The sequence below is a fragment of the Macrobrachium nipponense genome, chromosome 13 (assembly GCF_015104395.2).
Source record: "Macrobrachium nipponense isolate FS-2020 chromosome 13, ASM1510439v2, whole genome shotgun sequence".
Taxonomy (NCBI): Eukaryota; Metazoa; Arthropoda; class Malacostraca; order Decapoda; family Palaemonidae; genus Macrobrachium; species Macrobrachium nipponense.
The window spans coordinates 86,857,893-86,870,340 of NC_087206.1; the positions used below are offsets into that span (position 1 = coordinate 86,857,893).

Consider the following 12,448-nt stretch of genomic DNA (forward strand, 5'->3'; position numbering starts at 1 on the left):
ATATATATATATATATATATATATATATTACACGTGTGCATATGAGAGCCTGTATGCACGCATTCATGCGTATGGACTTACATGCTTAAGCATACACATTTCTTTTAGGGAGGCAGAAGTAGTTCCTTACCTGTAGTTCCACTGAACAGAAACCAAATTACCACAATTCCTATGTAATTACCCGCTTCTATAAATGCCCATCAGTTTCTCGAACAAAGCTTAATTAATTACCCAGCAAAGTAAAGAGGAAATAAAAAGTTGACTGGTTCAGTCGGAGCTACACGTACCTACTACTTGTCTCCACCTCCTCATATTCTTTATATTCTTGAAACGACGACGAACATATGAAGACCTAAAACTAGCACAGAATAACCTCTTAAATTCAAAATTCATATAGTTAGGAATATCTAGTATTGTTTGATGTCATGTTTAAGTCATAGTTATTTGAGTATCAAATCACCTCCTCTAAAGTTACCTTTCTCTTTCGAAGAAACCAACCGAGATCACTTTCTTCAGCGAGAGGCTACAGAAGAAAGCAATACTTTCAGTTAACGTTGTTTTTGTAGTTTACTGAGCCGGTCTTATTCCAGCAGTGAATCATACACACACACACATACACCTAGCTCGGAAGACTATCAGCTGGTTCCTTCCTGAATGACAGATAACCGCCTGCTTTGTTACATCCAGTGCATTTCTAAGACCCTTTGAGAATCCGAATCTCACGGGACCTTGCAACGCGAGTTAAAACATAACTCGTTTCCCTGTAAGTACATCTCGTCTGTCAACAACGCTCTGGGTGAGTTTGATATGCGCGAGTTTAAGAAATATGTAAATTCAACGTTGAGTTTCCTTTAATAGACTCAAATATATTGCCTGTAAAAGCCACGAGTTGAGCGCATAACTAAATTCAATGTTTGATGGCGTATCAGTTGTCTGTAGAAACTGAATTTGTGTTTTAAATGTTCTTTACAATTAATGGAGTATCTTTTTTATATCAGTGTTTTTAACACTGATAATTGGGTACTGAGTGAATCGCGCCCATTTTTTGGGGAACGAAAAATGATTTTAAATGACCACAAGTAATAATAGACTTAATAGACTTTTGTTTTTTACAGACTGAAACAGCGATAAATACATTATTTGAACTTCACGAATGGTGGGAAAGAAATACAAACTAAAGGAAAATATAAAAAATGAAGTCTTAAAGATAATAATAATAATAATAATAATAATAATAATAATAATAATAATAAGTGTATCCCCTAGACTACGTATTGCTCCAGCAAAAGTGTATTATGTCTGCTATTAAGGAGCTAACCAAGGGATACAGCTTTTTAGTAAAAAAAAATATCACTGCCCACCAACATTTATGAGAGATTCTAATCGTTAGCAAGATAAATCAGCTATCCAATGAACTAGAGTCTTATTGACGCTAAAATCGTTAAATCATAATCCTTGGGAAAACACGAAACCAGAGTAATCATTCAGAATTATCTCTCTCTGCAAATCGAAACCACTGACTTTAGTTTGATAAGGGGAGACGCTTATCGATACGATTTCATGCAAATGAAAGGATTGGAAACGTTGACAATGGGTACGTGGAATCAGTCACGCCATAATCACTGGGTTTTTTTCATGGCTTCAAATGACGGTTATAGTTAAGTATAGCAAGAATGTATGTCCGGGTAAAAATATTCTTTGATTAAAACGGTACTTATGAAACACCAACGGACGAAAAATAGAGATTAATATTATGCTAAAATGTCGAGAATACAAGAAATGTTTAACCGCAGGGAAATAATCAACACGTCATCTATTCCGAAAGAATTGGCTTCAAAATTACATTCCTTTATATCGTAGACAAAAAAAAAAGCATTATGTAAATGAGCAAGAGGATGAAAACTAATCGTTAAAGATACGCAGAATTCGATAACAGAAATTTCATTATAATCCCAAATAACATCATCGAGAGCCACACCTGGTCTCTTTCGGAACTTGGGATTCCAAATAGCTCGAAAGGCCTTTCGTTTATTTTTATTCGATATGCCTAAGAATATTTTGAGCTTTTGGAAAAAAATCGCTTAGAAAATTTGAGAATCAATCTATCATGAGTTTACGATTAAAAAGAAATTGAGGCCGCATTTGTGCGCATGCGCACAAGCGCAAACCTATACAATTATTTTATGTATATACATCATATGTATGTATATATATATATATATATATATATATATATATATATATATATATATATATATATATATATATATATATGATAGATATAGATATATAGAATATATATATCTATATATATTATGTATATAATAATATATCTATATATACTATATATATAAAACTTATTATTAGCACAGATAACGATATGAAAATATTTTACGCCATGTCGATAATTTCAAGGGAGCTACCGAACGCTCCCTCAGGTTAATAAAAACCACCTCAGTTCATTAGTTTCGTTTGTAAAGAACTTTTCCTGTAGATTAACGATGAAACGAAAAGTCGTTCCCTTACTTGTGAGTCACTTCGGAGAAAATCGTCGACGTTGTGGACATAAATAGGTCGTTATTAGTTCAATGAATTATGAAAGATTACGATAAGAGATTTAGACAAATGAGTTTTTGATTGAACTCATCATATTACCCCAGACTGGTAATTTAAAATCAGTAATGGCTTATTTTCGAGATATATATATATAAATAATATATATTATTATATATATATATCATATATATAGTATATATATATATATATATCTACACACATATATATGCATGTATATGTGTATGCATACATATATGTATATATAGTATGTATACACACACAGACACACACACACATATATATAGATATATATGTATGTATATATATATATATATATATATATATATATATATTATGTATATATATACTTATATTATCTGTGAATTAAATGCAAATTATCGGGATTTAAAAGTAAATTGTCGACAGAAATATAATAATTTTCTCCAAAGTTGACTCTCAACCGAAATAACTTGTTCGTTACCATAATCACTTCGGGACTGGAAGGTAACTATCGATAACATTAGGGACAGATTACAATGAACAGAAATAATTATCATCCTTTTCTTCATAAAACATCAAAGTTCTTTCTCTTCAGACTCCATTTGAGTTTAAGTACATCGGGTAATATGTTACCTCTACACTTAAGAGAAAGATAAATTAGTATATTCGTATCACATAATATATATTATTTTTTCTTGTGAAATGTATTGCTATTGTCACCACACTGAAACAAATGCTACAGTTTCTATGTATCACCAGTGTTCGTTAAATGTTTCTTGTCATTCTGCTTTTTTTTTCTCTTAATAAATCACTTAATGCTTCGTCAGCACCTGTATCTTAGTAATTATAGTGTTCATATGTATTAGAAAGTTTTCATAACACTTTATTGTTTGTTCTAGGTAGGTTCAGTTGTCACTGCAACATTGACGACTCGTAAAGGAAACGGAAGCAATGAAATCTCTTCTTCCATTCCCTCAAAATGTGAAGACAAAATCCATGAAGCCACTTACGTCACTAGTAACTGGTGCGAAAAAATACCTTACTGGATTTCTTGTGGCCCTTTTTCTCTCTATCTCTCTCTCACACACGCACACACAAACACACACACACACACAAATAAGCTACCAACAGAACTCCTTCAACGAACAACTGCATCTCGGTCAATCTTGACGATACATCATTTTACAATCTTTGTTTACAAGGCGGTTTGCTCATCTACCGACGGTTGCTGACACGTGATGACGATGTGCTGGCCGGCCAAATGAGTCGTGGTGGAGGAGGAGGAGGAAGAGCGGCTCCCTCTCCGCCACAGGGAGGCTAGTCTCAGCGCCAGCCGCCTGAGACGACTCGGCTGGGGAGCCGAGGAGGACGCGAGCGAGTGCTGGCTGTTCGGCGACCCGTTCAAGAGGGACGCCGCGGCGGCCGTGGGGCTCGTCACACCTTCGTCTGCTGGAAGGTTGTTTCCCTGCTGTGCTGAGGGTGGGACCTGCAGATGGAAATGGAGGTTTGGTGAGGTTTTTTTTTTTTATGCTTTTCAGTTTTATCTACTTTTTTCCCATAGATTTTGTGGTGATGACATCTGTGTGTAATGTTTGAAGGCGAAAGGTAAGTTTTGTTGATATTCAGAGATTTCGTGATTAGCTTGTGTGCGTAGGCGAAAGGGGATTTATTTATTTATTTATTTATTTATTTATTTATTCATTTATTTATTTTTTAGCTTTTGCCATCATTTATGTATATAGGCGACAGACGATTTTTTTTATTGTGTTTCTGAATTTTTATGAGATGACTTTCGTGTGAATAGATGAATGGTGAGCTTTATTTAATGCTTTTTTTTCCATAGCTTTTGTGATGATATCTGTGTGTAATGTGTGTATACGAAAGGTAAGTTTTTTGTTATTCAAAGATTTCGTGATTAGATTGTACGCGTAGGCGAAAGGTCATTTTTTATTTACTCATTTATTTCTTTTATATATTTTTCAAAGCTTTTGTGAGACAACTTGTGTGAATTTTTTCCTATTTTCCGGAGTCTTTGTTATTCCTATGTGTGTAGAAGAAAGAGGTGGGTTAGTAGATTTTTATTTTCTGGTAAGGTAAAGATTACATTAAATTTTTTTTTTTACCTCGATAAAGATAAGTTTCTTTTCTCGTTTTCCGAGATTTTGCGATTAACTTATGTATGTAGGAAAAGAGCTGGGTTGGTAGATTTCTTGTTCTTATGTGCAAAGGTTATATGGAAGACCTTTAAATTTTACCTTGAAGACAAAAATGAAAAAAATTGACATTTCTGCTGACTCTGACTGCTTGATAATTCTCTCTCTCTCTCTCTCTCTCTCTCTCTCTCTCTCTCTCTCTCTCTCTCTCTCACAAGAATTATTACCTGCTCCAAGGCTCATGTACCACTTATTTATCCACTTATCCTTCCTATTCTATAGTAATAAATATTTTAAAAAAAACTGCAACCCTGAATCATATTCATATAATTAATTAAGTGACCAACAGTTAAAACCTTTTTTTTTTTTATATCATTATATTTACCTTTTATGAACAACATATTAATATTTATAAGGTAGGACATTTCCAGTAATGAATTGTCTCTCATAATAAGGGTTCTTATAAAAAAAATGTCATGATAAATTACATAATAGAAACATTAGCTTAGAACTTTAGAAGATTAAGCCAACAAACATTATTATTATTATTATTATTATTATTATTATTATTATTATTATTATTATTATTATTATTATTATTATTATTATTATTATCGAGAGTTTTAATCTCATGTCTACTGATATCTTCGTGTACAAAATACTCATGAATTTTAAGTACACTTGTTTGATTATCTCCACTAATGAAAATGTACTTGTTGCTAATCGTTATGTTTACTTTTACGTTTTGGTGTCAGTTATCCAAGACACTAATATCCAATTAGTATACTGGCACTAGTTTGATATCATATCCTTTTTAGATTCGGTTCTATACCTTTGCCTAAATATACAGTGAACAGTCTAAAATACTCTCCAATCATTCTCTACTTTACACCTACACCATACATCAATGAATATACTAGAAATATAAGCTGGCTCTCTTATTATCTATATATTCTAAATGGAGTCAAAGGATTGGAAAAACACCTAATCCTAACTTGTAATGTTATTCGGTAACACCTTCTACCAAGCTTGCCTTTTTGTTTATGATTTAAGTGATTAGAGACAAAAGAAAAAAAATGAGGTAATTGAATTGCGCTATTCACGTTTTTAAAACAATGCAAAAAACTTCACCTGGAATGACAACAGACTTTAAAAACATGAACATTGTAATTGCTAAAGGTTTTTGTAACATTACCCACAAAGGCAATCAAATTTATAATAATCATTTTGGTGAAATATAGGAAGCCATGTTGTGAATTAAACAGCCAAACCTTTACCATGTGCTATGATGCACAAGTAAACAAAAATATGTCCTCTGAACTCTGGCGAGAGGAATTCAGTAGGAGATTATGACTACATTCAGGGATAAATGTCTCATGACATCAGTCCACACATGGCTCTACTTTATGGCGAGGGAGGTTATGATACTTTGTCAAAAGGCCTCGTACATCTAAACAGCATACTTTACATGACCTCTTATTAATGTGTGTTGTGTTGTAAGGTCAGAGTTTCATTTAACACTCAGAAGCACTTAAAATGCTAAACAGCTTTCAAAGAAATATGAAAAAGATGATTCAAGATGTAATATCACGAAACAAATGATGGATTTTATCAAAGGGACATGTAAACTTACAGTAAAACGATAACACTAGAGCAATCAAAAATATCTCATAATACTTATTTATAAGATATTCGGAAGCAAATGGAAAAAAACGTGATAGAGTTGGGAAATCATGCAAATAATTTTTTTTATACCACATCATCATTTGGCACCGACGGGAATTCAGGAGCTAGGATTAATAACTCTATGAAAGCTGAGAGTAAGGATACAGGCATTTTCTTTTAGATACACCAAGAAATATTTTCACTTTAATCAATCTATTTTCCTTTTTAAAGACAAGAAAATGATAAGAGTCATAATAATGATAAATTTTTCAAAAGACACTTAACTTCTCTTCAGAAGTTCTGGGAGTAAAATGTCTGTTCTGAAATCACCAGATTAAAAACTATTTTATATATCGTCTTTTCGTATCGTTCGGAATCATAAGGATACAGAGCAAGCATGAAGTTTTCAAATCTACACTCACATTGTCATACATATCAAATTATGTCACAATCAAAACGTCCTTGTCATCCTCTCTGATATTTTGTCACTTACAAACTCCTTAGTAACCATCTGACAGACTGGAGACAAAGTGACCTGAACTTCAATATTTACCGTCGGTACTTTTCCAGGTATTCCTTACTTACTCGCAAATACTAAGAATCCTACTGTTTACTAATCTACCTATGTGAGAAGTAAATATCCTTTTCGGAGTGTATGGCCTTAAATTTCTTCTACATTATGTAATCAGCAAAGGCAAAATCTATTGAGGTTATCTTACCAACATCAATTTCTAACAATATAATATCTCAGCTTTATGGCAACAATGGGATGGCTACTTCCTGGTATTTCAGTGAACTCTGGTTAACGTACATAGTGTACGTCACACTAACAACAGATTGTAGATGTTATTATTTATGATTTTCCTTATACAAACAGATACTCGAAATAGATGCACTGGATCTAAAACATTGAAAAATAACGTATCGAAAAGTCATGCTAAGCCACTTTTACCTCTTCAATGTCCTGCAGTGATTCCAGTTTTGTTTCTCAGTGCTGACTCTCAGTACAGGGCTACGTACCTACCTTTTCGACTGTAGGGACACTTTCTGTGTCTGTCCCTTCTTGAGCAGATGTTTTTAGATAGCTTCCTGCATAATTTGACAAAGTGTTCCCGTATTTTCAGCGTTGGGAGACAAAGTTATGTCGATAGTCGATCCTCATACAACAAATGTGCCCACTAATTTCGCGGGTGAATAACTAAGAACCTCTTTTTTAGTATTTTTCTTAATAAATCTTCCATTTGCATTTAGCGTACGGTTAGGTTTTAAGTTTTAGGGAGCCTCAACTGACTGAATATCCATGCGAATAAACCCAGAAATTTAATGAAGGAAAGAAATGTTCAGGAACAACTGGAGAGAGGGAACAACCATATTATCATTAACCACGACACGAAGAGAAGAGAGCCATGCACCATGCAGCAATTCAGCCTTTGGAACAAAGTCACACAGCACGAGCGAGTCATGCAGACGCGAACCTTCCGTAGTAGTGGGCTTGTGACTGTCGCAGCTGCGTCTTCGGGAGTCGAGTGAAGGTGGGCAGCGCTTGTTGGCACTAGGAGGGTGGTGGTGGGGGTGGACTGTGAAGGGTTGTGGGAGGGGCTGGGCACTGTTAGGTAGTGCCCCGGGTGCCGGTGAGCTGGGTGCGTGCGACCGTGAGTGGGACTACCTCTGGGGCTCCCGGATCCGCTGCTTCTGTCGTGTACAATAGAACACACCCGAATCAGCTCTCTCCGTCTTTGCGAGGAAAAGGATATATAGTACTAGAACACACCCAAATCAACTCTCTGTTCTTTTGTTTCAAGGAAGACGCCTCCCTTGGATAATGTGAGGTCCACTTTGGCCTCTGAAACCTGCTGTCTGTCTGTTTAGGAAATTGTTTAGCGTCCTAAAGTCTTTGATGAAGATGGAACTGATCTTTGCTGTTAGTCCGGAAACGTTAGTGGAAACTGGACGGACTACAGTCAAAATAAAGATCTAATGACGCCTCGTTTGCAAATGCTTTGGTTATAAGAGATTTGGTATTAATTTTGCAAAGAGTTTGATTATTGAATGAGATGTTTAGGTAATGATTCTTATTTTCAATACCGAAGGATTTCTTTCATCGATGAATTTTTCTTCTTTTACATTAAGCCTTTCTTATATTCTTTTAACAATATCATTCGGGACTAAAATCGTATAGAACAATATTAAGAAGATATCTGCTTTCACCAACTTTAAAGTTTTTTGTGTCTATTGTCTGTATCCTAGTTATCCGAATAATACTCTACAATTTCATACGCAAGTAAAAATAATGGTGTCTATACGAAACTTGAATTGGGCGAGTGTGAATTCACACCAAAGTAGCCAAACACTTTACAAAAACATCATGAATTCGTTCTCTATTCTCAGTACCATTTATAGCAAATACATCAATATACTATACAGTTCGGCGCTGATGCTACGAACATGGCAACATGAATAAAATTCTTAATTAACTCTAATTACAACCTATATAATGGAAATGATAATCTAAAATAATTGTCTAGTTGGTAACTAATGTATATAGCAAGCTAATTTCCTGTCATTTAAAACAGAAGAGATAACAGTTATAAGCTATAAAATACATCATTAGTCTTTTGACTTTGGTGCTAGACTAATAAACTAACTGCTTTCACAAAATGGCTAAAATCTTTTAGATGCTAGCAAGCCCACTTCTCTCTCTCTCTCTCTCTCTCTCTCTCTCTCTCTCTCTCTCTCTCTCTCTCCATCCTCATTCGGACGTGTACATGATTAATTTACCTAATTCATCTACGTAAGGTAGCAGAAGCATGTTCTCGTAGCTCTGAAGGAAATTGATCTCGTTGATAAGTGAGAAAATAACAGAAAAAAAAGTCCTGGCCTCTATCCTGTACTCCGGAAAGTCTGACTGAATTTAATATGTACCTCAACATTCATTACTTTACGAGTATCGCCTTTTTTTAAACTTTATTTAAAAAGAAAAACACTTATGACCGGTTATTTTGCTTCCTAATGCAAAATGAATTTCGGGATTAATCATTGAAGTAGTACTGATTTTTTAAAATATTTTTTTATGTAAAGTGCAGTTCTTTCATTAAACATAAAAAAAGCACTATCTCAGTTTTTCATATAGTAAAATCCATTCTTTGTTACCTTTAGGTAACAAAGAATAATAAGCGATTTTTTTGTATTTCTTTTTTAATCTCTTAAAAGCACTAGATTGAAATATGTGTTTTTGTAGCTATTACTCTTGACATATTATCGTCCTCACCATCGTCATTATTATTATTATTATTATTATTATTATTATTATTATTATTATTATTATTATTATTATTATTATCATTATTATTATTTTATTATTATTATTATTATTTGATCTACCTTTAGGCCCTTATAACTACGATAATGAGTAGAACCTTACGCCAGAGTAAAAGCAATTCAAAATCTAATTCCTCTAAAAGTAGGATACGGAGACAATAAACAACTATCATCATCAGTGAATTAATATTCTCATGTACTGGTAATCTCTGTAATATTCAAATTATCATAAAAGACATCACGTGAAACTCAGGTGAAAGCAAATCTTCAAGACATTATTTACATTTGTACGCGATCCCACATAACCAAAGCATTCCAGGACAGTCCCTTTTGTCCATTAGTGTCTATTATCCCTTGATTAGGCCTACGAATTAAACGCCACACCCTTAAAACTAAACTAGCAGACCAACTGACCTATGCGATGACCTCCGTGACATCCTCATGGACGACATCCTGGAGAAGCGAGGGCTCCCGTCATCCACGTTGCTGTAGGCGGTGGCCATCCAGGAGTGCAGAGGAGAAGGATGACGGTACCACCTGGAGCAGAAAGTGCAGAGGAAGGTCCTGCGGTACTTGTCGCTCATGGCGCAGTAGAGCACGAAGTTGCAGGCCGCGTTGATGGCCGACAGCAGGTTGAAGATGTTGCCCAGTCCCAGCTCGATATTGCTCGCCATGCTGTTTGGCTCGGACTGTTCCAGGGAGAGATGCGACAGGAATGAGTCTAATGAGGCGTTGGGTTCGGACTGTTCTAGGGAGGGAGGTGACAGGAATGAGTCTAATGAGGCGTTGGTTCGGCGGACTGTTCCGGGGAGAGAGGTCGAGAGGAATATGAGTCTAATGAGGCGTTGGGATGGGTTCGGACTGTTCCAGGGAGAGATGCGACACGAATGAGTCTAATGAGGCGTTGGATTCGGACTGTTCCAGGGAGAGAGGTGACAGGAATGAGTCTAATGAGGCGTTGGATTCGGACTGTTCTAGGGAGGGAGGTGACAGGAATGAGTCTAATGAGGCGTTGGGTTCGGACTGTTCCGGGGAGAGAGGCGAGAGGAATGAGTCTAATGAGGCGTTGGGATGGGTTCGGACTGTTCCAGGGAGAGATGCGACAGGAATGAGTCTAATGAGGCGTTGGATTCGGACTGTTCCAGGGAGAGAGGTGACAGGAATGAGTCTAATGAGGCGTTGGGTTCGGACTGTTCCAGGGAGAGATGCGACAGGAATGAGTCTAATGAGGCGTTGGATTCGGACTGTTCCAGGGAGAGAGGTGACAGGAATGAGTCTAATGAGGCGTTGGGTTCGGACTGTTCCGGGGAGAGAGGAGAGAGGAATCAGTCTAATGAGGCGTTGGAGAAAACAGAAATGAGTCTTGGAGTAGACCTTTCCAGGGGAAGGAAGCAAGGGAAAGGGGTCTTTGTATTGGACTGTTCCAGAGAGGGAGATGAGAGAAATGAGTCCAGTATTGGACTGTTCTAAGGGAAGGAAACAAGAGAAAGGAGTCTTTGTATTGGACTGTTCTAGATAGGGAGACAGGAGAAATGATTCCTGTATTGGACTGTTCTAGGGGAAGGAACCAAGAGAAGTAAGTCTTTGTATTGGACCGTTCCGGAGAGGGAGACAAGAGAAATGAGTGTTTGGATCAGATTCCAAGGAAAGGGAGCAAGAGAAATGAGTCTTCGTCTTGGACTATTCCAAAGAGGGAGGCAAGAGAATTGAGTCTTTGACTCAGATTGTTCTAGGAGGAAAGAAGCGAGAGAAGTAACTGAGTCTTTGGGTCGAACTGTTCCAGTGGGAAGAAAGCAAAAAGAAACGAATCTTTGAAAGAAGAGAGAAAAATTAGCCTTTGGCTCAGATTGTATTTTTACTCTTTATGTATTACCAATTGCCTATGTAGATAAATACACTTTTGACTGCCTTAGCCCAAAAAAACTCCGCATTCCCTTACCTCATAGAACGACTGATAGAGCAACATGGCAGCCACGGGCAGCTGGCAGAAGAGCGCCAACAGAACGACGGCGATGAGCATGATAGTGATCTTGTTTTCCTGGGACTGGCTGTGGTTATCCCTCTCCACCCTCTGGTTAGTCATCTTCCTGCGCTGTGCCCGGCTCTGCTTCACGACGTGGATGAGGAAGGAGTTGAACACGGCCAGAAGGACCAGGGGAAGCAGGATGAAGATGACTGCTGTGAACCAGTAGAATACCTTGGGAGGGAAAAGGTCCGCTTGTGACGTCACTTAACTCTTTTATGAAATGGCTTGACATCCTCCAGTCTCATTCTTACCAAAATAATCATCATCAGAATCACTGTAGGTCTCTCTCTCTCTCTCTCTCTCTCTCTCTCTCTCTCTCTCTCTCTCTCTCAATAGATGTCGATGCTTAAATGCATATTTCTGTATAATGACCATAATGACCAGCTAATATGAAATAGGCCATCTATTTATTAGTTTTATGATTTAAATATTACCATTAAGTAAGTATAAATTAGTCTATTTATCTATCTGTCTATCTATCCATTTATCTTTTCCTCTTATTCGGAAAATATAATTTTATTTAAAGTCAAAGAAGTGCTAGAACTTTGTCAGCTCTCTGCGTTAAATTCCTTCAATCTTTGTTTTTCCAACCTTTTATCTGACTTAGATACCATTACCCTTCCAAGAAAGGTATTAAAATAAAAAAAGATGCATAAAAATAACGATTATTCTGTCTGTCTGTCTGTCTGTCTCTCTCTCTCTCTCTCTCTCTCTCTCTCCTCTCTCTATT

At 36.3% G+C, this 12,448-nt stretch overlaps 1 protein-coding gene across 4 annotated transcripts in view; it reads right to left on the reverse strand.

The window, feature by feature from the left end:
• Nucleotides 1-2,915: 2,915 nt before the first annotated feature.
• LOC135225170 (FMRFamide receptor-like) overlaps nucleotides 2,916-12,448 on the reverse strand; it is a 355,663-nt gene continuing 346,130 nt past the window's right edge. For all 4 annotated transcript variants that reach the window (XM_064264420.1, XM_064264421.1, XM_064264419.1 and 1 more), the window contains 4 exons: nucleotides 11,632-11,889; nucleotides 10,107-10,381; nucleotides 7,850-8,066; nucleotides 2,916-4,042 (listed from right to left, as the gene is read on the reverse strand). In XM_064264420.1, the coding sequence (XP_064120490.1) occupies nucleotides 3,752-4,042; nucleotides 7,850-8,066; nucleotides 10,107-10,381; nucleotides 11,632-11,889 (1,041 nt within the window). In that variant the 3' untranslated portion in view covers nucleotides 2,916-3,751. The remainder of the gene's footprint in view (nucleotides 4,043-7,849; nucleotides 8,067-10,106; nucleotides 10,382-11,631; nucleotides 11,890-12,448) is intronic.